This window comes from Dipodomys spectabilis, unplaced genomic scaffold (genome assembly GCF_019054845.1).
Source record: "Dipodomys spectabilis isolate Male_0828 unplaced genomic scaffold, ASM1905484v1 ptg000148l, whole genome shotgun sequence".
In the NCBI taxonomy this organism is placed as follows: domain Eukaryota; kingdom Metazoa; phylum Chordata; class Mammalia; order Rodentia; family Heteromyidae; genus Dipodomys; species Dipodomys spectabilis.
In genome coordinates, this window is record NW_024870825.1 from 1,149,998 (window position 1) to 1,177,059 (window position 27,062).

The following is a 27,062-nucleotide window of genomic DNA, read 5'->3' on the forward strand; positions in this document are numbered from 1 at the left end:
AACATAAATTACCCACAACATTTGGGGGGAGGTTGAACTCAAGGTCTTGTACTCTCAGCTTGCTTGCTCATGGCTGGTGCTCTACCACTTGAGCCAATGTCTCCAGACCAGTTTTTTGCTAATTAGCGATAGAATCTCACAGGCTCTTCTGCTGAGGCTGGTTTCAAGCTGAGGTTCTCAGATCTCTAGCTCCAGAGGAGCTAGGATTACAGGCGTGAGCCACTGATGCCACACACACACCCACTCAAGTTCATTTTAAACTTAGGATCACTTAATAAACATAAAGGTGACAAACCTCTAACAGAAACAGAGCACATTCATAGTACCATGCTCTCGCCTGTTATCTGCAAGTTCACAGCCGCCTCGTATTCAGCACAGGAGCCAGCCACCTGGTCCTTGTCCTTCCTGTTTGGATGAAAGCATTGTGATCTTCGGTGGCAAACGGTCAGTCAGGCTGTATTTCTGCAGGAGAAAGGTCACAAAACCCTGACATCAAAAAATAAATGCCCATTGAAACGAGCTAAGGCCTCATGAGAGACCTTTGCAGCGTCTCAATTTTAAACTCTGGCTGTGGAAATCGCTTTCTGAGGCCTTATGCATAGCATTGCTGTTGGATATTCAAGTGACAAGATGTCCAAGAAACACAAGTGCAGGGTTCTCTCTGTTAGAATTTAGGCAGAGAATACCAGGAGAAAGGGGAACGGAAATCTCTCAGTCTTGGTGTGAAGTCCCTCACGTGAGAGAGAAGGTCAGGTGTGCTAGGAGGACAGGCTGTGCCTCCTGCTGCGCTAGCTCCAGACTCTGATTGGCCGGCCCACGGAGGCCATCTGGCGTCCCTCACTCCCTCAGCTCAGTCCCAGAGCAGCCTGGGTAATCCTGCCTTGCGGCAATCAGTGTTTTCCTACTCAAGAAATAAAACCAACTGACCGGTAATTTGTGTGCCAGCCCATAAAACGTGGGAGTTAGAGAAACCACACCTGGGTGATTTCTTGACCAGTTTTCCCTCAAGATAGCACAAGAGAAGGGAAGGAGGGGGGATGGAGGCTGAGTGTACACTCACCGTTGCGTTCTTGGGTGGGCGACCCTCAAAGCTGCACGGCCTCTGCCTAGCCCAGCAGTGAAGCATCTATCGCTTGCCTTGGGCTAAGGTAGAAACACCCCCCTAACACATTCAAGCAACTGAGAAACTAAACACACAGGCCAGTGGTTCACATCTGTGGTCAGCTACTCAAGAGGCTGAGATCTGAGAATCACGGTTCAAAACCAGCCAGGGCTGGAAAAGCTGTGAGAGACTCTTGCCTCCAATTAGCCAGCAAAACTTGGCAAGTGGAGGTGTGGTTCAAGAGGTTGGGCTCCAGCCTTGCAGTAAATAAAGGACAGTGCCCAGGCCCTGGGTTTAAGCCCTAGGACCGACACCAAATAACAACATCAAAACCCAATAGTCCAGAGTGCAGAGCTCGATGCTTGTTGGTTTGCAGTTAGTACTCACTGACCTCTCTTCCACCAGCCTAAGGGAGCAGTCTGCACTATAATGAGCAGGGAGCAAGAAAGGGTTCTAGGCTGAGGATGGCTGCCAAGGCCGGTGATCCCTAAGAGACACACAAGTGGAACTCTCTGCTTCCAGTACGCTGTCTCTTGTGTAGGTGGAGCTGGGCACAGTGATTTTTGAAGACGTGGCCTGTTTGATGTATGACAGCCTGGACTGGAAGAGGCAACATCAGCACTATCTGAGAAACATGCAGATCATCAACATCCCGCAAGTGACCAGCGAGAAAGCTGCACTAGAATCCATACCAGAGGTAGGCTCTAGCCCACGGGTGGGCTGTGATAACATGACCCACGCTGAATGCTAGCACTGTGTGCAACGCTGCCAACCCCGCTGCGAAGATTCCCTCTCCTCACTGAGGCTGACTATTGACTATGCATGCATTCATGTATGGCTGAACCTGTGGCCTGGGTGCTGTCCCTTGGCTTTTTCACTCAGGGCCGATGCTCTACCACTTGAGCCACACCTTCAGTCCTGGCTTTTGGCTGGTTAATTGGAAGCAAGAGTCTCATGGACTTTTCTACCTGGGCTGCCTTTGAATCTGGGTCCTTGGGTCTCACTCGGCCCCCTGAGGAGCTGGGATCACTCGCCTGAGTGCTCCAAGTCCTACTGAGCTCGTGAGGCCCGGCTCTCAGGTGATTGGTCTCCATGATTCTTACTCCAGACCTCACCGCCTGTGGTCCCCACCCTTACAAAGAAGAAAGTGTTGAGCGAAGAGCAACCAGCTTCACACTCAGTGCCTCCAGGCGAGTATGAAAACTGTGGCTGGAGGCCCAGCCTCCGAGGCTGCATCTTGGGGAACATGACGGCCTCTGCCCTCCACGTTGCTTCCGGCTTCTCCTCCATCTGTGGTTCCCATGAGTAGGGGCAAAGAGCGAACGCATGCATGAGCATTTCCTTTAGGCCATACTGGGTTTTCAACTCAGGGTCTTCTCAGGCTTGCTACATAGGTGCTCTGTCACTTGAGCCATGGCCCCAGTCCCTTTCTGCTTTTTGCAGATAGGGGTCCTTCTTTTAGCCCGGGGTCAGCCTGAGACATGATCCTCCTACCTAAGCCTCTCCTATAGCTGGATGTATAGCCATGAACCACCCCTAGTCTGACTCTCTGTTGAGATGGGGTTTCTGCTAACTTTGTGCCTGGGCTGACCTCAAACTGTGATCCTCCTGATCTCTGTCTCCTAAGTAGGCTGAACCACAGGTGTGAGCCACCATGCCCGGTCTATATTTACACTGGGAAATTTTGGCAGAAGAAATGAAGAACATACAGTAATTGTGTGTTTTTCCGTAGCTTCCGTCAGCGGTGTGGAAGTTGACATGAGGTATTACAACGACCTGATGAACCCCATTCCAGAGGAGTTTGTTTCCATCCCCCTCATCATGCACTGCATCCTGGAACAGGTGAGCACACCCACTGCCTCTCCAGACCCACGCTGGGCCCATCAGCCCGCAAGCATGAGGATATTTCTAGAATTCCTAAGCTTCGGCCTTCTGTCTTTTGTTCTGCTGTGGAAGAGTTCACATAGCATTTCCCAGCATTTTGGTAGAACACATCCCTTAAAAAAAAAAAAGTCACCATGTAGACGGAGCTCAGTGGCTCACACCTGTGATCCTGGCCACCTGCGGGGCAGAGACTATAATGGTCACGATTCAAGACCAGCCTGGGCAAAGTTTTCAAGGCCTCATCTTCACATCAGTAACAGAAAAAGAGTCGGTGTACCAGTGCAGGCCTGTTGTCCCAGCTATGAGAGACGCCCAGATAGGAAGCCCTGAGGCTGGGCCAGGGCACAAGGCTGACGGCTGTATCTTAAACACAACTACAAAAAGAACAGTGGCTGCAAGTGTAGCTCAAGCAGTAGAGTGGCTGCCTAGCAATTGTTAAGGCCCTGAGTTCAAAACTCAGTACTGGCCAAAAATTTTTTTAAAAAATCACAACAGCAACAAAACCTGTATGTGCCTCATATCGTTTTAGTAAAAAGAGGAAGAAGACAGGAACAAGTAGATGGCTAATATTCTGCAACTCAAGTCTTCAAACGTTTCTTTCTATTGTTTGAAGAGACTTTTCATAGTACTTGGATTTTTATATAAATAAATAGTCCCTTTTCTTCTAATACTGCTGCTGACGGAGGGCTGAGATCACCTCTCCTGGTGCAGCTGCTAGGGTTTTTTCTTTTTGAGGTTTACTGTCTGCCGTTTGCATTTTTGGTGTTGGTGTCAGTGCCGGCGTTTCCTGCCCCGGCCAGGGCCCTGCCTGTCCTTTGGCCATGCAGCTGGTTCCACCTCTCTCATGGCGCCGTCAGAAAAGGAAGTAGCTGGGCATACATGACACTAAGTTCCCCCCTGCCTGGTTTTCTCAATAGGTTGTGGCCAGTGAGGAGGATCGTGTCCCCCCAAGCCTGGTGGAGCTGCCCCCCAGAGCCGACGGGCTGGACCACAGGGTGGCCGCCCACATGGTCTCCATCCTGCCCTCCCTCTGCCTCACCGAGAAGGAGAGAAAGGTCAGACCGTGCGAGACAGCCAGCGTGGGTCCTGCTCTCAAAAGCACCCATATGATCTCTTTAAATCCCTTCTGTTTCGATTTTACTAGAATCTCCGTGAACTATTCTCATCTGAAGAGGAAAGCAAGAGCAAGGCAGTGCCCAAAGGGCCGCTCCTCCTGAACTACCATGACATCCTCGCCCACAAGAAGTACGCGCTGAAGGTAGCAACACGTTGGGCAAAGCACAAGTGCTCTTCAGCAGCCAATGCAATGTCAGCTAGAAAACATCGCCCATGTTGATAAAATTTAACACGTAGCCGAGCACTGGGGACACAAACTTGTCACCCTAGCTACTCAGGAGGCTGAGCCCTAGAGGATCATAGTTCAAAGCCAGCTCGGGTAGAAAAGTTGACAAGATACTAGCTCCAAAATGACCAGGACGGAAGTGGCGCTGTGGCTCAAGTGGTAGAGCGCTTGCTTTGAGCTGAAGAGCTGAGGGACAGTGCCCAGGCCCAGAGTTCAAGCCCCACGGCCAACCCAAAAAAAAAAAAAAAATGACCAGGAAAAAAATGCTGGAGGAGGTATGGCTCAAGTGGTGGAATCTCACCCAAGCAAGCAAGCAAGCTGAGTGAGCACCAGGCACTGAGTTTAAACTCTGTACCACCAAAAGGAAAATGCAATGAGCAGTAGAGAGAGAAATAAGCAGGCAGGCAGGCAGGCACGCACGCATGCACGCACACACACACACACACACACACACACACACACATATAATGAGCAATGTAGTGTCTCAGAAAATTGAAACACAAGGGAGAAATTACAACAGCAAAGAAAACCTGCCTGGGAACCCATCAGGTTAGTTAACACTGGGCAATTCTGACTACCGCCAAATCTGCATCAAAACTCCATTGGTATTTTCTGACACAGGATGTGCACACATATGAGGTCTTGGCAGGGGAAGTCAGGAGTTACATGGGCACCATGAATGTCTGGCTGAGGAGGAGCTAGCTTTCCTGACCTGCAGCCACTGACACGGAGGCCTCGCTTCTCACTTGAGTTGCCAGACTAGTGAAGGGATTCCGGCGCTCAGGCCGGCTGGCTCTAACGGCCCCTTGTCACACTGCTTTTCTGTCAGGACCAGCAGTATTTTGACCCGATCCAAATTGAGCAGGAAATGCGAGCCAAGTCTCCGTTGTGGGATTGCCTTCAGTTCCCTCTGCCACCGCCGTGGAACAGCACCAGGCGCCTCGCCACGATCCACGAGCTCATGCACTTCTGCACCAGTGGTAAGTGCACCGGGGTGTCCTGGCACAGACATACTTCAAGTCATGGTCATGGTGCCCCCCCCTTAAATCCCACTCTCAGCCGGGAGCCAGTGGCTCGTGCCTGTCACCTTAGCTACTCAGGAGGCTGAGATCTGAGGATCATGGCTCAAAACCAGGCCGAGCAGCAAGGTCTGTGAGACTCTTATATCCAATTGACCACCAGAAAACTGGAAGTGGCTCTGTGGCTCAAAGTGATAAAGTACAAACCTTGAGCAAAAAAGCTCAAGGTCAGCACCCCAGGTCCTGAGTTCAAGGTCCATGACAAGCAAAAAACAAAAACAAAAAAGAAACAGAAACAATGTTCTGATCACTAAGGCAGACAGACATTTTGATGGACCACAACTTTTCTTACCTTGAGTAATCTCATATCAGTGGTATGATGCTTGTGGTGTATAGTGTCCTACAATTGGATGTACTAAGTTTTCTTTTCTCTGCATTTCCTTAATCAGAATAAACTCCCTTCCTTCCTTCCTTGCTTCCTTCCCTCTTTCTTCCTTCCCTCCCTCTTTCCATTTCTGCTTCCTTAATTTCTCCTTCTTCCTTTCCTCCTCAATTCATTCCTTCTTCTCCTCCTCTGTCCCTTCCTTATTTCTCCTTCCCTTCCTTCCTTTGTTCCTTCTTTGTTCCTTCTCCTTCCTTCCTTCTTTCAGCTTTTTTGCTTATGTGTGGTGTTCTACCATTTCAGTCATGCTTCCAGTCCCTCTTTTTGCTGGTTAATTGGATATTGAGTCTTTGGAGCTGTAGCCCAGATGAGTTCTGAAGTTCTGTTCTCCAAACCTCAACCTCCTAAATAGTTAGGATGACAAGCATGAGCCACCAGCCCAGGGAAAAAGTAGAAAGCAGCAGTTTGTCAGGGGAGGAGGCCTTTCCTGAACCTAAATGAACAGGAAATTCTACTGAATGTAATAGCCTGGGCTAGACACAGTGAATTACCTCTCTGGCATAAATTATAACAGCATTAAATGGTACATTCACTCTAAAATAAGCTTTAAGCATAACCAACATGGTGCCTTGGAGAGTGCATGCAGATGAAGGTGGCTGGCACTGGACCACGTGGCCCTTTGCTCTATTATGTCTTCATGGTGTAGCTTGCTTACTGTTGGGGACCTTTGGTGATTGTTGCAAGCTTGTAGAGACCAGGTTCAGTCAGGCCAGCACCGCCCTGGCACCAAGTCCTTATTATCATCCTGGTCAGCAGAGCCCTTGTGTGTCCCTCGGCCCCTTTGCCCCACACCATCTGCTCCTGCTTCCTTTCAGATGTTCTGAGCTGGAATGAAGTAGAACGGGCCTTTAAAATATTCACCTTCGAGAGCCTGAAGCTCTCCGAGGTGGATGAGGACGGGATTCTGCAGCCTTCGGGGATGACGCACACCACTGAGGCTGAGACGGTCAACATTCCGTGGGACAACCCTGCCAGGTTTGCCAGGCAGATCCGAGAGAGCCGCCTGCAGCAGGCCCAGAGATACGCGGAAGAGGCCAGGCAGAAACTGGCATATCAGAAAGGTGTGGCCGGAGAGGAAAAGCACACTCGCAGTGAATAAAGCACACCTGCAGTGACTAGCTGCCGGTCTCCCCAGGCCCGCCCTTAACCAAGCCTCTTTGTATTGCCCAGACACCAACCTTAAAGACAAAATCCTCTTCGTGGACCAGGATTGGATAACAGCTGAGCCTGACGGTGGTGAGAACAATGAAAATCTCTCAGCCCCAGCTCAGTCAGATGCTGACAGCAAGAAACCATCCGAGCAGAGGACTATGAGGTCTTCAGACCCTGAGAGCAGGGACCTGACCCAGCTGGAAGTCGACACAAGCACGATTACCATGTCTTTGGGTGAGTAAACATGTGAGTAATCAAAGGCCTGGGTACCCGTGGCTCACACGTGCAATCCCAACTCCTCTCTCAGAGGTTGAGAGCAGAGGATAGTAGTCTGAAGTCAAGAGTCCCTAAACAAAATAGCCAGCAAAAAATGGGGCTGGGGGCATGGCCCAAGTGATAGAACACCAGCCAAGTAAGTACCTGAATTTAAACCCTAACACCACACACACACACACACACACACACACACACACACACACACACACAATCAAATGCATGAGAGGGAAAATAAAAATAAAAGAACCAAGAAAAGATAAGAAAATACAAGGTGGGCTATTTAAATTTCATTTGCTCACTTTGGTTGCAAAACCAACACCTAAGTTATTTTCCCTGAGTATTTTCAGTCCTCTTTATTCAACACATTTCAGAACACCATATGACATCTTAGAACATTCTTCCTTTAGAAAATTTAACACAACAAACAAAACTAACACTTTCATCATTGTTATTTCACCAGTTATGGCGATTCAACACTGATATATCTAAGAATTACTTGTAATGGCACAATGACATGCTTGGCAGAGGGCTTGGTACAAACAGAGGGGTCGGCGGACATCTCCCTCCCTCCCTCTCCCCCTTTTAGCTTCCTTCCATCATCATCTATATTCTAGAGTATAGCATTATAAACAGTGTTACTCTAGGAGAAACAAGCATAAACTTAAATGAGGTCAGTTTTGTATTGTCCTGCCTTATACCCAGCTTTTAGATGAATCTAACTAAAATAGAGCTGCTTTATTCTCTGCTGATAACCTCCCACCACCCTGACCTGACACCTTCAAAGCAGACCTCACCTCTGCCCACTTCCTGTGCTTCTGCAGTAATACCAAATAACTTTCTCCTTTGCCTTTTTGCTCACTCATTCTCTGCTCTGTCAAACACAACACTGGTACCTGTGGCTCACGCCTGTAATCCTAGCTACTCAGGAGACTTGGTATCTGGGTCATGATCCAAAGCCAACCTAAGGCAGAAAAGCTGTCAAGACTCCAAAGTTAATTAACCAGCAAATAACCAGGCTGAAGGCGTGCCTCAAGTGGTAGAGCACCAGCCCAGGGAGTTTGAGGTCCTTAGTTCAAACCCCAGTATCACCAAGGGGAAAAGTGTAAATCAATGAAATATAAAACATAAATATTGGAGGAAGACTTTTTTAATATAGAAGTTACATTATTTGAAAATGAATATTAATAAATCCCTTATACAAGGCTGTTTATTAAAAAAAGGCACAGCCATACCAGGAATAAAGTCATTATCATAAATAAAATCCTATCATCAGGTGCTGGGAGTTTCTGATATCATTTGTCTTTATGGCATGACTTTATCATTTGCTGCAGGTGCTGGCATATGCCTTTAATCCCAGGTATATCAAAACCTGGAAGCAGGAAGCTACCCAGGGCAAAAGTGTGAGGCCCTGTCGGAAAAACAAACTAAAAGCAAAAGAGCTGGGGGCATGATTCAGATGGTACCAAGGATAAGGCCTAAGTTAAATCCCCAGACCAAAAGCAAAAGTTGTGTCAGAGATAAAGAAAGGGACATCACTCAGGTCCTACAGACAGCAAAAAGATAGAACAGGAACATGAACAACTTTATCCCACTACAATTGGGAATGCAATGGGCAAAGTACTGGAAAGGTATATCTTGCCAAATAAAATGATTCAATAAGAAAGAGGAAACTTGAGTGGTCCATAACTGATTCAGTTGCTCACAAATCCTTCCAGATAGACCACACCCAGCCCAAATTATCTCACAAAGGTTTTTCAAGCAAAGTGAAAAGTGAAGCATCCTGCCCTTCACCATTCTGTGAAACCAGCCCTAACTCCATAATAAAATACACAAAGATAGAAAATTATGAAACAAACTCATCCATGAACACAGGCACAGCAGTCCTAAGGAAAGCCTAAACAATGGTTCTCTCAATATGTTACATGCTACTAATTCTCCATAAGCAAAATATGAATGAGCAGTAACAGAAGGAACACATATCAGTGAAAATACATACCCACTAAGGTGCAAAAACACATAATCAGTTCAGTATATGCATAAAAGACACATAAACAGCAATTTATGAAAAGAATCTTAGCAAGCTGGTATCAGAAAGACAATTCCTCAATCCTATAAAGGTTATTTTTTTTTAATTATGGCAATAAACATTACGTATAGAGATAAAAAAAATGGAGTAGCTTCTTGGTACCCACTGAGAGCCCTTGTATTGAAGGTGCTGGCCCACACAGTACGACAAGAAAAGGAGATAAAGGTACAGGACTAAAGAGGAGAAAACAACGCTGTCATTATTTATAAACATCATGTATGTAGAAAGGCCAAAAGCATCCATAGAAAAGATTGGAATTCCCACTCAAGCTTAATAAAAGATGATTGAGGTGCTAGGTGTTTCTTTATAATGGCTCAGTATATGAAATACTTATATTTTTTAAACTCAATTGAATTTCATAATGTTAAAAGGCATGAGAATTAAGAGTTAAGTGGCAAGTGCCACAGGAGAATAGACATTAAGTCAGTACTGACTAGTGGCAGTCTTGCCTTTGGTTTCTATGGACGGGGTGGAGTCAAGGGAAAGCCGCCTGCAGATCTCGAAAGGAGACAAGTACAAGAGAGGCTGGAGAGGGGGGAAGGCAGCCTGAGGTGACAGCCTGCTGCCATACTGCAGGCACCATGCTGCCTTACGTAGGTTAACTAATACTTTATTTAAACATCAAGCCCACAAGTTCCTGACAAAGGTAAGTATCGCCCTCAACCACATTTAGATAGGAAATCAGGGTAGAGGAACGTTCTGTCATCAAATCAGCCTGGCTTCCACTGCGCCCGAGTCTTCCTCAACTCAAGAAAGTCTAGTAGGTTGGCCATGTTTCGCATCTCTTCTTCGTGATAATTCTTTCTTTATGGTGGATTTTTTTTTCTTCCTGCTCTCCCTCCCTCCTTCCTCCTTCCCGGATGCAAACCTGAGTTCATATAGAAGCAGAACAAATGAGAATGCTATGAGACCTTCCAGCTCATTCTTTAACTGTCCTCCTTCTCCTCCTTTTTTTTCTTTAAAACAGCTGATTAAAGCTCTGCTCAGGCAGCTTTTGCCACCTGGTGGTCAGACTACATAAATCTGTGCTCTGGATCCTGGTGGGCAGTCCATGTCCTTGTAGCAAGGTCCTGTACCCTCAAGGCGGGCGCCTCTGGGGCCCCTCCAGCCTCGCTGGGGCTCTCCAGAGGACAGGGATGTCATTGTCGTTGTTGTTGTCGTTGATCTCACATAAAGGGAGTCACTTTCATTCTCCTTAAACAAAGCAGAAATTATTCGTGAACGTGTTACAGGGCCAGACTGGTATCAAACACATTTATATGTCTGATCCTGGACACAAAGGGCTGAATAGTTGTGCTTTTCTGGATTTCCATGTGAGGCTGTTTTTGAACTTGACAGGGCCTATTGGATATTTATGGGGAAACCTGAAGGCTGACGGCTGCAAGGTTGTAGGTTTAGAGGTGCCCTTTATGCTTGTTGGGTGTTTTTTTAATAAACTAACTGCTCTGCAGAGGGATCTTGTTATCTGTAAAGTAAAACAGATTACAAATGCTGTTTTTCAAAGGGATGAGAAAGCATCCATTTCCAGATGTGTCAAAAACTACTCCATCACACTGTCAAAGGATTTTGTGGTCACAGAAATCAGACAGAAAGGATTTATTTTTTCTTTAAAAAAGTGGGGGGAAGAGGGGGATTCTTGCTTTACTATTAATAAAAGAGTTCAGCCTAGTATTAGAATGTTCTATCTTTTGACAAAAATAACGGATGCATAGTTTTTTTTAGGACATATTGTCTGAACTGGAGAGTTTTTCTGCTGGATCCCTAGACACAAGAGGGAGGAAGAAATGTGAGGGAAATCTGGCAGACCACAGACAGAAGAAAGTGAGTTTTTACTCCACAGATGTTGTAACCATGGCTTCAAGGACACAGGGCGCGTGGTGGTCAATTTCGTAATCATTGGCTTGAGTTTTCTCCTGAATGGATCGTTGTATAAATGCTGAACTGACTCGGGCTTTAGAGTTGTCCTCAAGGCAAGATGGAACATTCTGGTGCCGTCATCTTTACCAGCCTAAGGCAAAATGGAGCCAGGAGTGAGAGCAGACGCAGCTGTTGCTATGCTTCTGAAAGATGGAAACCTTGGGGGGGCCCTGCCTAAGCAGAGTTACCTGCTCCCTCTAGAAAACGCAGCACACAAAGCTGTCTTCTGTGCTCACCTCCAAATCAGCCGGTCTTACAGATTCTCTTGCACAGTGTTGCTCTCGCTAAGGCTCTGGTTTCCATATGGGATATAGTATTTAAGTTTTGTTTCCTCATCCAATCCAAAGACAAAAACCATAGAAAGTCCCCACCAGGTGCTACCATTGCTTAGGGCATGGTGAGGGAAAACCAGACAAAATGGCCAGGCAGTGACTTCACTGCCTCTCGAGGCCACAAATGTATCATAAATTGGACTGGATGCAGATCAACAATGCAGCAGAGGGACAGGCAGGAGGTTCTTGAGAAAAAGCTCAACATCTGAGAGCAAGAGAGATGGGCAGAGGCTGACACGACAGACAGGCCTGGAGGTCTGTCTGAAATGGCAAGAATTGGGAGGTGCATGGGGAAACGCCAGGGCCTGGCTGCATGCCTTCGTAGGAGGCCATTTGCAGTTAGCCTCAGGATCGGAGCGGGCTGTGCAGCAGAGGAAGTTCTCCCAAGACCCGCCCTCCCACGAGGGTCCATTTCCTGTTGTTTTCTCCACTGGAGATCTCACACATGGGCAGTCAAGCACTGTGTAAGGCTTGTTAGTTTCTCTTGCTGGTGAGATAGCATCCTTTGGTAGGGTTTTCAAGCAGGAGCAGTGTCTGTCTGTCTTGGTAGTTCCCTTGTCCAAGGTCCCTGGGCCTGTCCTCGTCCACCATCTGCCAGCTTAGACACACTAGACCCTGAAAAGGCTTTGTGACAGCCGCTAGCAAAGGAGGAATGGCACATACAATGCTGTGGGTTCAGGTATTGATTAAATAAATACAATGAACAATCTTGCTGGTTGTAAAGCTAACAGTACTTGGTGAGCAGTAAGTGATACACGGCCTGAAAGCAAAATACTTGCTCTGATTTAGAGCATGGCAGATAAAAGCCAGGTTCCTTTCAAAGCATTTACTCTGACTTCCAGGTAGGTACTGATTTAGAAATATTGGCACAAACACATTCGGGAGGCAGGAAACATGCCTTTGAGGAATCAGCTTTTCAGCACAGGAACATAGATCATGCAGACAACAAAAAGGCAGAGCACCAGGTGAGGGAGGAAGAGAGCTGGAACACAACTGGATGTTAGTGTTTTTGATTTACAGAGCAGACCGTGAACACAGAGATGAAAGATGAAGCAAGCACAAAGTATGCTACTCCTGAAACGGTAAGGAATTGTTTTCCTGAGAAACACTGACAGAGACAGAGACAGGCACAGGGACAGGGACAGGGACAAGGAAGAAAGAAGGAGAAAGGAAAGGAGGTGGAGATAGAAGAGAAATAGAAAAAAAAGAGAGAGAAAAGGAGAGGCGCTTAAAAGAAAAAGATCCTTGTCTCAGGGAAGTAATCACTCAGATATCCCCACATGGGGAGAAAAGGGTTAATTTTCCTAGCTTTGCCAGCTTAAAGCGGAACTCCCCAGCTCCCCGCTTCTCTTTCTCTCTGGGCAGCCTGGCTCGGCAGCCTAGCACACACCTGCTTACCATACAGCCATGTAGAACCAACTTCGTCTGGAAGGGAGAGCAGAAAAAAACCTGCCTGTAATTGCTAACAGGACTCAGAAGAGTATAACCTAACAATAAAAATATTTAGATTATGTTGCCCATAAAAAAAAAAGTCAAAGGCGTACTCTTTCTGGCCGCAGCTCTTCTAAACTGTTGCCATATGCATTTGTCCCTACGCAGATTCCTCCCTAGATTAAATGGAGGACCTGCTGTTAGTTGATGGACTCCAAGGGAGCTCCCATTGGACTTAAACAAATTATGACCCGAATGGTGGGGTTGCTGTGATTTTTTTTTTTAGAAACCCAAGAAGATGGTGGTAGAGGCAGATTTGGAGGACATAAAGAAGGCACAGCAGCGCAGTCTGATGGACTGGAGTTTTTCTGAACATTTTAAGCCTAAAGTCCTGCTGCAGGTATTTATGGGCTGCTGGGTAGGGGGGAGACAGCTGGATGGGTCTGGGTGTGTGTGTGATGGAGAACAGTTCACCCCTAGGCCCTCAGATCAATATTCCCATTTATTTTAGCTATAAAATGAGTTTGTTCTTGGACCGAGCTATGCAATCCCAGGAAGTCTCCAAGATCATTAAAAACATGCTTTTGCAAAAGACGCTTCGATAAAAATCATTGAAGGAAGAAAAAAAAAGGAAATATGCAAAATTACTGCACATGTTTTCTGGGGTGGGAAGAAAGTAGGGTTTTACAATATTGGGGGGTAAGATTTTTCCAACATGCAAAAACATATTCTATTTATTTTATTACATTTCACAGTATTATCTGTGTTGTGAAATAGGAGTTGCTAGCTATTGCTATCTGGGCGCCGGTGTCTCACACCTCTAATCCTAGCTACTCAGGAGTCTGAGATCTGAGGATCCTGGTTCAAAGCCACTGAGGCAGGAAAGTCTGTGAGACTCATATCTCCAGTTAACCACCAAAAAGCCAAGAGTGAAGCTGTGGCTCAAATAGCTGAGCTCTAGCCTTGAATGAAAAACCTCAGGGATAATGCAAGACCCTGAATCTGCACCTAAGAAGAAGAGGAAGAGAAGAAGAGAAAGAAAAGGGGTGGGAGAAGGAGGAAGAGGAGGAGGAGATAGTCGCTTTATATAAAAAGCCAAAGTTAAAAAGAATTTTCCTTTAAAATTCAAAATTCCTTGCGATCTATGCTTTCCTACAAATGATGGAAGGTCTAATTCCTAATTGATCCTATGATCCCATAATTTTCTTTTCACTGGAAGGTTTATGATCTCCGTGTACCAGACCTGTGTCTATTGAGGTTCTCTTTCTGTGTGACTTCCTGGTGATCACAGTGCAAGCTGGCCTTCCCTCCCACCCTGAATTCTGGGAAATGTTCTATAACCATTTCCTTGATAACCTTCCCCTTCCATTTTTTCTCTTTCCCTAGAACTCCTATCATTGTGATGTTAGACCTCCCAGACTGAACCTCTGATCTCTTTTCTTTTTTTTGTGTGTGTGTGGGGGGGGAGGGTCCGGTCGTGGGGCCTGAACTCTGGGCCTGGGCGCTGTCCCTCAGCTCTTCAGCTCAAGGCTAGCGCTCTACCACTTGAGCCACAGCGCCACTTCCAGCTTTTTTCTTTTGGTTTTTTTTTGCTGTTTTGTTTTGTTTTTTGGGTCTGGTTGTGGGCCCTGAACTCTGGGCCTGGGCACTGTCCCTCAGCTCTTCAGCTCAAGGCTAGCGCTCTACCATTTAAGCCACAGTGCCACTTCTGGCCTTTTTCTTATGTGGTGCTGAGGAATCAAACCCAGGGCCTCAGGCATGCAAGGCAAGCGCTCTACCACTGAGCTACCTTCCCAGCCCCCAGCTTTTTTCTTTTTGCTTATGTGGTGCTGGGGAATCGAACCCAGGGCCTCAGGCATGCAAGGCAAGCGCTCTATCACTGAACCACCTTCCTAGCCCCTGATCTCTTTTCTTTTTTCTCCCAGTTTCCACTTCTTAGTCTTTTTGCCCTGGAAATATTGACAGTTTCAATCTAGTCCTTATACTGATCCCTCTATGTCTGTCAGCAGAATTTTAAGTGTATTTATAATTCCAAGTGACCTTTTATTGGACAATTTTAACCTTTTGGATATAATATCCATGCAAGTATAAAGCCCTTTGAAGTTATTTTCTCCTTGAAGTGTCCCCAGTTTTTCCCCAAATTCCTTTTCTTCTGTCTTTATATTGTGGGGGGGAGGAGGGAAAGAGGAGTGTATTAGTGTTTTCGGCTTCTATTTTTCAGGTTCAAAAGATATCTAATATGTTCTTCCTCGTTCATATAAATAATGGAATATTAAAACTATGCTAGGGAGTGCTGTGGGGAAGGGTATCATCTTAGAAAGTGCTAGGTGGTGTTGGGGGGGGTGAGTAAGCTGAGCTTTGTTGCCGATAATTTGATTGAATGTTTCCTTTAGTAGACCCTTCACTATTGGAATATTAGGTCTGTTCTCCTGGAGCATTAAGATTTTGCAGGGACAACAAAGATCTAATCTGCCTAAAAACTACGAATGAGCATGTTCATCAGGGTTTGGGGAGGTGAGTGGTAAGAGAAGGAAGCGAGCCTCCTGTGCTTTCTACACCCACATCTTGCAATGCCGCAGCCCCGGGTCACAGGGCAGCGTGTGTACACACGGGCGAGTATAAGTAATATGCACAACCGATTTCACGATTGGGTATTAAAAACCTGTTGCAACTCAGCAGTAGTTTTCACACTAGTTATATTGTAAAATGCTAGGACTCTATTGTATGTGCCAGTACTGGACCTTGAGCTCGGGGCTTTGTGCTCTTGCTCTGCTGTTTTCACTGAGGGCTGGCACCACGTGAGCCACAGCTCCACTTCCAGCTTTTCTCTCATTAACTGGAGAAAAAGAGCCTCACAGACTTTTTTCCGAGTGGGGTAACTACAAAATTGAGAATTACCCACGTGGCTCAACTTTGTGGCTCACCTTATATTCCTATGAGATGGGCACTGACTTCCAACATTTACAGGTCCTTTTTTTTTTCTGGAATGTTCTTGTCCTCCATGGCGTCTGGCCTCCCCTCCTTAGGTCACCTTGTATAGACTGTAACCATCCTGCCTCTGCTGGAATGGAGGACAGACAGTGCCTGTTGGGACGGCCAAGGGGACTTGCAGGACCTGCTGCAGTGACTGAGTTTATCTTGCAGTGTTCCCTGATCCCATCCACCACCCTCCTGGCCTGCAGCATTCTCTTGAATGTCAGCCTATGCCATGCTCACCGTACTCCAGCCAGACCCTCCACAGTTCAGATCTTCAGTCAAATTCATCTGAATCCCAGAATGCTCTCTAAAACTTTGAACTAGATTTAGCTGGAGAAATTGATCTACCTTGTTAATTTTTACTGCCCAGAGCCCAGGGCCTGGCCTTGAGCAGGTACTTGTTCTGTTTGAGATAGTTCACTAAGTAACTTGTAAAACCCAGGATATTAATGCAGAAGAAGGGGAAGAGGATAATTAATAGAGGGGACAAGATACTGTGTAAACATTTTTAATTTTGACTTTTTATTATCTTTAAGTAGTTGTGCAAAGGGGTTTCAACTCAGCATGCCTGTTTATGAGTACAGTACATCCTGATTAATGTCACCACTTCCATCTTTCTCCCCTTCCGCCCCCACTTCCCTACAACCCATCCTGTCGAGTTACCTGGTTCCATTTCACATAATAGTCAATGTACATTGAATGTTATGACTGTTGTTGTCCACCTTTCCTCTCTCTGTTCATCTGCTCTCCCCACCTCCCCTTGCCTCCCCCTCCCAGTCACACTGGTTTCAGCTGCAGCCTATTTATTCTGTTAAACTATAACTCCTTTTTCAAACAAGTTTTACCATTGGAATCCTCCCCTACATATCTCATACTTGAACAATTTGTGTATATTTGTATACGACCCTGTACACACCTGTAACCCTAAACTTCAGGAGGCTGAGCTCCAAGGATCAAGGTTCAAAGCCAGCCCAGGCAGACAGATCGATGAGACTCGTTTCTCCCACTAACCAGCAAAAAACTGGAAATGGAGGTTTGGTTTAAGTGGCAGAACACCACCATCCTTGAGCAAAAAAAGGCAAGTTGGGAGCAGAGGCCCTGAGTACAAGCCTTAGTACTAGCCCTGAGATTGGAGAGCTTGGTGCTGTATTTCTTAATGGGTGAAGGCTGCAGAGGTCTTACTGTCCAACAGGAGGAAGGCTATATGATCTTCATACACAGCCACATATGTGTTCCGACTTGATAGTCTCAGAGGAAGGGAAGCTACACGTAGGCTTCTCCTATTGGCTCTCAGGGAGCAGATGTAAAAATTTCAGTGCCACGTCATAACAACACCCCAAGGGGGGCCTAGATGGGGAAGTTGGTACATTGCTTTGGCCACACTAGCAGTGCAGAAATGATAGCCAGAGTGATGTGATTGCTTCGTAGAGAACTGAACTCTGCCTACCCTGATTGATATGGAAAACGCAGGCCCAACAAAAGCTACAGCTATCCACTGCCTTTTCAAGCGAACACTTCCCTGTGGCTAATGGGTGTGGAGAAGGACTGGGATCAGCAGCTCCCCCTGCTCTGCCAGTCCTAGGAAGGTTTGTGAGGAATCAGATCACACTGTGTCTCAGCACGGACCACCGCCCCACCCCCTCCACGAGGTACCACGATCTGGTGGTCGGTGGGAGTACCCTGCCCAAGGTGGGCAGTGTGAGCGCAGTAGCGAAGAAAGACTGGCCTGAGTGCCAGCACCACAACTGAACACTCCCAGGCGAGTTCCTTGTCCTCTTTCAGACACAGTTTACAAAGCAACACAAGAGCACTAAGACACTGAGTGGGGAAAAGTAATCGCAGCCATTGTCTCCTTCCCCTCAGGCTGCCCTGACAGGGTGTGCCACACAGGACAGCTGAAACCACAGACATTTACTGTGTTGGTAGAGAAAGAGGAGAGCTTGGAGAGCAGCTTTGAGGAGCCAGCCCAGGTGGGCACTGGGGAGGGCCTGCTCCCTGGCTGACAGAAGGAGCCTTCCCCCAAGTTCTCAGGCGGTATAGAGAGAGCAAGGTCTCCCGCTCAGCGGGGTGTGGCCGCAGATCCTGAGGGCCTGATCTCCCCTTGCAGGTCAGACGAGGTTAGACACACAAGCCGACCTTCTTTAGAGTGCTGAGTACTGTTACATGCTACAGTGATTGCCACACATGGGTTGAGCTTTCCTTGAGTCTTCAAACACTCGGTTTGTTTGTTTGTTTGTTTGTTTTGGCTTGTTAGCAGTTATATGCAGAGGGGAATTTCTCCATGGCCCATCAATTTCACTCCCACTAAGACACAGCTTCCCCACCAGGCTTTCTTCTTCTGTTTCATAGGTGTGAACAGTCTGTTTAGACAGAATCCAATCTTCCTCACCACCCTCCCACCCACAGCCTCCTCCTGCTAGTTCCCACCCACCCACAGAGTCTGTTTCTTTCTCTCTCTCTCTCTCTCTCTCTCTCTCTCTCTCTCTCTCTCTCTCTCTCTCTCTTTCTCTCTCCTGGGCACTGTCCCTGAGCTTCTTTTGCTCAAGGCTAGTACTCTGCCACTTGAGCCACAGCGCCACTTTCAGTTTTTTCTGTGTATGTGGTACTGAAGAATTGAACCCAGGGCTTCATGCATGCTAGGCAAGCACTCTACCATTAAACTACATTCCCAGCCCCTGCTTCTCTTTCCTATTCATCACCAGCTTTTGTTGAGGTTCTCTGTGCTCCTCTCATACATACCTGTGATGTGTGTCATGCTTTCTGTGAATCATCAGAACTGTCACAGTCAGGCCATTCCCCTTGGTTTGGCCCTTCTCTTATGCCTGGCCACATGGAGTGGAGGACTCCCGTGGGGCTATCCTGTGGCAGTTGCTCAGATGACCCTCTTGAGAGCCTACAGTTCTGATCTCAGCTGCTTCATGCTAAGCACAGTTCTGGCTGAGAAGGGTCAGTGCCAGCCATGACTATTTCAAACATCTCATCTTGCATTGGTCTTTTTGCTATCATTAGCTTTGGTGAGCCTTAGAAACCATTTCTACCAGGCTGCAAGAGAAGGGGAACACTTCCCCTGGTGATGGAGAAGGCCTGTGACTGGTGCAAACATAATCCTTCATTTGCATGAATAGCTGTACAGTGACTAGTACAAAAGGAGTACTTCCCCTGGTGATGGAGAAGAAGGCCTGTGACTGGTGCAAACATAATCCTTCATTTGCATTGAGTGGCTGCTGCACTGTGAGGAGCACAACACCCTTCTCCCACCCCTTTACTGGCTAGGTCCAGACTGTGCAGCTCACTTACTCCCCAAGTCAGTCAGGAGAAACTCTCCTGTGCTGCCCTGAAGTGTTGCAACATTGGGCCCAATGGACAGTTTCTCCAGAGTAGTAGATTCTTTGCCCACTTCAGATCTCTTGCACAAGTAGAGAGGGCTGAGCCGGGAACACTAAAAGGAGCCGGCAGGGCAGCAGCAGGGCAGGAAGAACATGGCTGAATGGTTCCAGAGAGTGGCCAGGGCGCAGAGACAAGAAAAGACGCAGAGGACCCTGCGAATACCGAGCCAAAGATGGAGGGTGTGAGCTCCAGCTGCTAGAAGAGTTCTGGGGTGCTGCCAAGCCCCAAGGCCAAGAAGAGCCCTGTCACCCAAGGCGGGGGAGCTGTGGCACCAGCTGGGGCGGCTAGATGCTGAGGACTGCCCTGGCTTCCCAGCACTGGGCCACCGGAAACCGAAGCCCAGAGCAAGAAGCCCCAACCTCCAGGGCCTAAAGCACTGGCCTCTAACCACAGCCTCCAGCTCTAGAACTTGGGTCTACACACCTCGAAGTCTCTCAGCCCAGCTCACAGGCTCTCAAGCCCTACGTGTACTGGAACAACTACTAACCTACTTGCCATTTCTACCCTACTAGAGCAGAAGGACTCCAGTCAGCCACAGGGCAAAAATCCTATGAGGGGTCAAAGGGTCACTATGCAAATTCAGAGTAGGCAGGGGTACCACTCAGTCCCTAGCACCTATTTACCCGGAGTTTTCAATGACATCACATGATAAAATACAAGCTGGATCACTGCTTGACTTAGTTATCATTGGCCATTCTTCAGGAAGAACACTTCTAGCAAACGTCTCTTTGCTTGGATGCTGTTTGTTTTTTCTGTAAAAGTTTCTGAAATGTTCCCCAAATGTTCTCTCTTAGGATCTCATTTTTCTACCAGTTAGGAATGAATCCCATGGAATACAAACCAGACTAACAATATTAACAAGAGGGAAAACCAGGAGAGGGAAATAAGGAGGACCAAGATAAGCTCAACAGGAGATCCATCTCCTCCTATAATGCAAAAATAATGAATAATGATGCCATTGTAAATAATAATACAGCAGTGTCATAATAAACTGCAATAACTTTAATTTTCAGGTTCTCCAAGAAGCTCACCAGCAGTATCATTGTGTGGATTCTTACTACCATACCCAAGACAATTCCTTACTTTTAGTTTTCCATAATCCAATGAATACCCAGCGTTTGCATTGTGAATTTTGGGATGTTGCTCTTCACTCTAATGTTGGATTCAGGTAACGAATTTAGAGAATTCAGTTAATTCAGTAGTTGAATGAGTTCATTGTTCCTTAGTTGCTTACATGATTCAAATGGATGCAAACATTGATGTATTGACTTCAGTGAGAATGCATTCTCCACCTCCTCTGTTTTGCCTTGTCTAGGAGTTATTTAGAACTTGTTGCAAAATCCATTCAAGATTGGGTCACAGAAGAAGAAGCTAAATATCAGGAGCGTAGAATGTCGGAGGAGCTCGAGAGGGCCAGAGCTGCTGCTGAGCAAGAACTAAAAATGTTGGCTACTGTCAGAAATTCTACTAGCAAAACAATTTCCCCCAAAAAATCTAAAAGTAAATTACCCACTCAACTCATTTTCTGTGTGTGTGTGTGTGTGTGTGTGTGCATGTGTGTGTGTGTGTGTGTGTGTGTGTGTGTGTGTGTGTGTGTGCATGCCCCGATATTGGGGATTGAACTCAGGGCCTTGTTCTCTTGCTTAGATTTTTGAGGGGTCAAAGTTATACTCAGTTGTGCCACATCGCCATTATTATTTTTTGTTTGCTTTTTTTTAACCAATTCACTTTATGCCTAGAATAAACTCCAAATACATTCACCTACCTTTTAATTCACTTAAGACTTAATTTTTCAAAATTGAAAGGAGTTATCCACAAAATTCCCATGATCCTTTGTTTTCTCTAATACATGGAAGAGTTACACTCCACTCATGTTGAGATGACTCCTGAGAGACAGTGAAATGTTCTCCAGCTTCGGCTCCACTTCCTGTGCAACCCGTACACAGATATGATGTGATGTGTTCTCAAACACCAAGTGTCTTTATCAGTAGGACTGATGTGATTCCTACTCAAGATGTGTTGACAATATATAAGAGAGGGCAGACACTGGTGGTCATGCCTTTGGTCCTCACTACTCAGGAGGCTGAGATCTAAGTATCAACATTTGAAGCCATCCTGGGCAGGAAAGTAAGTCTGTGAGAACTCTTATCTCTAACCAGCAAAAAGCTGAAAGTAGAAAGAAGTGTGGCCCAAGTGGTAGAGTACCAGTCTTGAGTGATAAAGCAAACTGGAACTCAATCCCCGAGTTCAAATACCAGTACCAGCACACACACACACACAGACACACACATGCACACGCACACACACACGCACACACACACACACACACACACACACGAAAAAGAAAGAAAAAGAAAATTGAGTTAGTGGGTTTCCATTCGAATAATGACAGGTTCCAACAGTTCTGTTAAATCCAGACCCTCCTAAGTGGGCCTGCTAGGGGATGTAGAGCTAAAGGAAAGGCCATTTTTGGAGGGAGACAGCGGGCAGAGATTGATAGGATCTTAGATCAGTCCACAGCTTTAGTTCCATTTTCTTTTTCACTAGTTTTCATGGCTTAGAACCCATACGGCAAAGGCAAAAGAGAATGGGAAGGGTTTGAGTAGATATTTAGAAGTATACTAGAAAAACGAAAGATTTGAAACAGTTGGGCAGTTCAGCTAGAAAATAAAAAAAAATTTTCCTTGAGTTTTGTGCAAAAGAAATGCACTCTCAGTTAATAACATTCGATATTTATGAGAGCCAAATTTGAGAGTGATTTCTCATAAAGAAGCATGGCTATGTAGATTCCAATTTTTTTGCCATCTCTATCGATTACAAGAGGAGTTAGCAAATAGCCTAATTATAAAGTAAAACTTAAACGAGATTGCTGACATACTGATTCCACCAAAATGTCTCAGCTTCTTCTAGAAAAAAAAAATGTATGGGACTCTAGGGACTAAAGGTAAGGCTGCCTTCCAACTCACAGCTCCGGGGCAATCCTGGCCTATTAGCAGAGCGGCGACTGTGTTTCCTTCCCAACACTAAGGAGCAAACCAAAAACTTCATCATCTAGAAATTTCTGGAAACACAGGTAATTTCCGGTTTAGGGCTGTTCTGTATAGCATTCAAAGTCCTCTCAGAGAAGGTTCACAACTTCAAAATAAAGTGACTACAATGGCAAGAGAAGGACTTCAGTTTGAGACACGTTAACTGTGTTCTGGGTGGTCCTCAAAGTTTAACCGTGAGACAGCATTAGGAAAAAGCAAGGTGTGACAGACCAAGTCACCAACAACAGGGTACATTGTCCCCAGAGACTGAGAACCCATCACCCATTGGTCTGTCATGTCTGTGGAGATAACAGGAGAGGCCAGAAATAAATGGATGGATGGACGGATGGATGGATGGATGGATGGATGGATGGATGGATGGATGGATGGATGGAGAGTTGAACTTGATAGCCTTTGAGATCCCCTCTACCCAAGAAATTTGATTCTTCTGTTATCTATGAGAAATGCTGAATGACTAAGAACTTTTGTTTCCTCTGGCTATAGTCACCAAACTATCCAGCAAAACAGACATATCAGAACAAGATAAAGAAAAGGATGAGATGCCCTTTGTGTTAGAAGGCTCTCTCAAGGTAGGTGACCCAGTGAAAGATGTCTGGCCCCACTCACAAATCCATTATCTCATAATGCAAAGTTCACAGCAAATGACATTTTTGGCCAAATCTTTAGCATTCAATGACAGGAGGATCAAAGGATTATCTGTCCACCAAGTGGTGGGCTGGTCGTGGGCTCTTTCCCTTAGCTTTTTAACTCAAAGATGTTGCTCTACCATTTAAGCCACACCTCCACTGTCAGCTTTTGGTGGTTAACTAGAGATGAGTCTCATAGACTTTCCTGCCTGAGCTGGCTTTGAAACGTGATCCTCAAATCTTGGCTTCCTGAGTAGCTGGGATTGGAGGCATGAGCTACCACTGCCCATCTGTGTCTTCTTTATTGTCTATATAACCACATCACATTGTACCTTGATCATAGCTATTATATTCTTTCTCTCTCTCTCATTTGTTTTTGTTTGCTTATTTTTAAGTTGAATATTTTAATTACAAAAGTAATATGCTTTCCTAACAATTCAAAATCGTATTGCTGGATTGTCTTAAGTGTCAGAGATAATATTAAATTTGGGGGGTATACCCAAAAATACTCAGCATTTTTATTTGTTTGCTTATGGTTTAGGTTGGGTTTGGTTTGGAGGTTGTGTCCTGGGGGCTTCAGGTCAGTCACACTTCTAAAGTGGAGATACTTTTGCCATCCCTGAAGGGGCTAGGGGGGGTTGATGGCGGTGCCCATGTGCAGGTATGATAGATATCTAGCTCTTCTCTCCTTCCTGAAAGCTGGAAGCAGGGAAGGGCCTGAAAGTTCTAAGCTGTGGTCTTGCTAATGACTAGCTTCCCTCCTATCCCATCTCATCTAGGAGTTTGCCAAGAGTTTTGTCTCATTGGAACAAAAGACACTCAGGTATCACTCATGAAATTCCAATGGACTTAGGAGCTTTGTGCACAGATCCAGGAATGAAGACCAAATATCTGTTTCTTATTATATCATCATATCATACTTTTGATTTAAATCAGTTGTTTGTTGTCTGAAAAAAATGGCTTTATTTTGCCCCTAGTCATTAAAAATAGCTTTTCATTTATGAATCTCCTGGTAGACTCCTTTATTTTCTTAGAGCAGTCAAGACATTGTCCCACATTTCCCTGGCTAACCCAGCGACTGTTGACTGCTCTCTAATCTGACCCTCTTTTACAGACAGTTTGTCTGTTTCCTGTAGCTGCTTTAAAAACACACAGATGGCATGTTCAGCAGCCATTCTCAAGAAAAAGCAAAAATGTACATAGATGTATACACATGCATAAGCTGAACCACACCTGTTACTGATAGTGTGTTTGTAACTTATAAGTGATGTAACTTATAAATAGTAATAAAACATACAGTACTCTAATCTTTATTGCAAATTCCACATAGCCAATTGATTCTTTTTGTGTATGTGCCAGTACCAGGTCCTGAACTCGTGACTTTTCCTACTCATGCTGGTGCTCTACTACTTAAGCCACACCTCCTGTCCCAGTTTTTTGATGTTTAATTAAAGCTAAGAGTCTCACAAAGTTTTCCACTGGGTCTGACTTTGAATTGTGGTCCTCAGATCTCAGCCTCCTCAGCAGCTTGGATGATGGGCCTGAGCTACTGACACATGATACAATGATTCTTTAAAGAAAAAAAAAGGTTTTAGAAATCAATTTTTGAAATTTTTGCTCAGATTGTTTCTCCAAGTATGTAGTCTACCATATTGTTGATAAGTCATCATTCAGTCATCATTGATAATGGGTGTCATATGAAAATCAGTGATGAGAGCCTTTAAGAAGCTGCTAAGGGTGCAGGGCGCTGGTGGCTCACTCCTGGCATCCTAGCTACTCAGGAGACTAAGATCTGAGGATCATGGTTCAAAGCCAGCCCAGGCAGGAAAGTCTGTGAGACTCTTACCTCCAATAAACCACCAGAAAACCAGAAGTGGTACTATGGCTCAAGTGGTAGAGTGCTAGTCTTGAGCTGAAGAGCTCAGGGACAGTGCCCAGGCCCCGAGTTCAAGTCCCATGACTGACAAAAAAAAAAAAAGAAGCTGCTAAGTAAGGATCACTAAAACCTGAGCAAAGGAAATTGCATCTGAAGCTAAGAGAATCTGCAAGGCAGGAGAGAAGGGAGGGAATATCCTGCATAGAAGTGGGATGAGAGGAAGAACCCGAGATACGGCTGAGGGTGTCAAGCTGTGTATGTTAGTGAATCAGAGAACCACTTACATAAATGACGCTCAGTGCTCTCCAAAGTCATTTTGATGAAATCCATGTTTAAAGCTGCTGCAGAATACCCTGAGTCCATTTTGCACTGACTTTGCAGGCGTGGAAGGAAGAGCAGGAGCGGCTCGCGGAAGAGGAGCGCATAAGGGAGGAAAAGAAGGCAGAAAAGAAGAGCAAGGAAGCGAACAAGCAGAAAGGCAAGGAAAAAGGAGCGAAAGGAGCGAGCAAGCCTGTGAAGAAGAAAACGTCTTCCAAAGAGAAAGATAAAGAGGAACTGATGAAGATCGCGGAACTGGTTCAGGAGATCCCCCAGGCACCGGAGCCCCAGCCTGACATAGTTTACCAGGTAGAGTCCAGTCTCTCCATTGCTTGGGGTGATTTTTCATTGTTTAGGGGAGGGGAGGATGGGGGGTGTCTTCTGGGATCCCAGAGCTAAAAAAGACTGTACTCCACCTTCTCTGATTCAGAGCCTTCTTTTCAGCCAGTCGCCACGACAGGACCAGGCTCGGTTTGCCTTGAGTGTTTGGAAGCTAGGTTGGAAGTAGCACTAAGGCTGGCTGTGTCTCGGATAATGGCATTATCTGAGGTCATCTGGTTATCTCCCCGAGGGCACTCAGGTTCCTGACTCATAAAGTCTCTCTCTCTTTTTGTTAGTCAAGGGTCTTTTTTTTTTAATTTAATTTAATTTTATTTGTGAACATACTGTACAGAGGGGTTACAATTACATGGGCAGGATAATGCGTACATTTCTTACCAAGCATTGCAGCCTCCTCCTTTGGTTTACCCTTCACATCCCTTCCCAGCCTCCCCCCTCCCCCCCAATCCCAATCCTTCTCCTTCTCCCCCCTTCCCCCCCCCTGCACCGACGTTGTAAAGCTCGTTTTGGACATGAACTCAGGGCCTGGGCGCTGTCCTTCAGCAATTCTGCCCAAGGCGAGTGCTCTACCACTGGAGCCCCAGCTCCACTTCCAGTTTTCTGGTGGTTCATTTGAGATGAGAGTCTCATGGACTTTCCTGCCCAGGCTGGCTTTGAACCCTGATCCTCAATCTCAGCCTCCTGAGTAGCTAGGGTGACAGGTGTGAGCCACCAGTGCCCAGCCCCATTCTGTTTTTAAGGTGGGATTTTTGGCTAGCAGTTCTCCCAAGCTGGCCCAGAGCTATGCTCCCATGATCACCACTTGCTGAGCAGCTGGGATCACAGGTGTACACCACCACACCCAGCCTTAAATCACTTCACCACAAACAGAAAATGCATGAATGAATGAGAAGTTGGTTTCTTCTAATAGTGCAGTCACCTCCCTTGGACCAGATTATGAGGACGTTCACTCCAACAGAGTTTAAAGTCGCAGATCTTTTGGGGCTTGGTGGGGGCAAAGAGGGGCAAAGTCTTAGAGCTCATGTCCTGGGTCTAGTCCCTCAGCAACTGCCTAGCTAGCTTGAGGCTCTCAGTTCAAATTCCAATACTGGTTTAAAAAAACTTCTTAGGCCTTCGTTAATTCTGCCTGTTATAGGACAATACCATCCCAGCACCCCCCCGAGGCTGAGGCAGGATGATGGTGAATTCAAGGCCAGCCTGGGCTATATTATGAAACCACGCCACAAACAAATAATTCCCAAAGACAAATTTGGACCTTGGCTTCAGAGGGACAGATAACTTCAAAGGGACAATAATACTGTTCAGCAGAAATTAATTGGCCAACCAAGAAAGGTTGGCTGTTATCAATTGTAATTTTATCCACAAGACATGATACTTTGTCTTCTAGTTTCGAGGCTACAACATGGGAGATACACCCATTCAAATCTCAGGGGTAAACTACTACCTGTACCCTTCTGACGGCGGGGAGATTGAAGTAGAAAAGATGACATTTGAAAAAGGTACATCT

General features: G+C 46.0%; 1 protein-coding gene across 1 annotated transcript in view; it reads left to right on the top strand.

The window, feature by feature from the left end:
* Spag17 (sperm associated antigen 17) overlaps window positions 1-27,062 on the top strand; it is a 119,226-nt gene that overhangs the window by 52,612 nt on the left and 39,552 nt on the right. Inside the window, exons 8-23 of the mRNA XM_042692290.1 lie at window positions 1,644-1,799; window positions 2,211-2,397; window positions 2,835-2,944; window positions 3,904-4,041; window positions 4,131-4,244; window positions 5,158-5,308; window positions 6,605-6,850; window positions 6,960-7,022; window positions 7,065-7,175; window positions 12,573-12,634; window positions 13,270-13,383; window positions 20,360-20,514; window positions 20,662-20,850; window positions 22,884-22,965; window positions 25,280-25,525; window positions 26,943-27,054. Of these exons, the coding sequence (XP_042548224.1) occupies window positions 1,644-1,799; window positions 2,211-2,397; window positions 2,835-2,944; window positions 3,904-4,041; window positions 4,131-4,244; window positions 5,158-5,308; window positions 6,605-6,850; window positions 6,960-7,022; window positions 7,065-7,175; window positions 12,573-12,634; window positions 13,270-13,383; window positions 20,360-20,514; window positions 20,662-20,850; window positions 22,884-22,965; window positions 25,280-25,525; window positions 26,943-27,054 (2,236 nt within the window). The remainder of the gene's footprint in view (window positions 1-1,643; window positions 1,800-2,210; window positions 2,398-2,834; window positions 2,945-3,903; window positions 4,042-4,130; window positions 4,245-5,157; window positions 5,309-6,604; window positions 6,851-6,959; window positions 7,023-7,064; window positions 7,176-12,572; window positions 12,635-13,269; window positions 13,384-20,359; window positions 20,515-20,661; window positions 20,851-22,883; window positions 22,966-25,279; window positions 25,526-26,942; window positions 27,055-27,062) is intronic.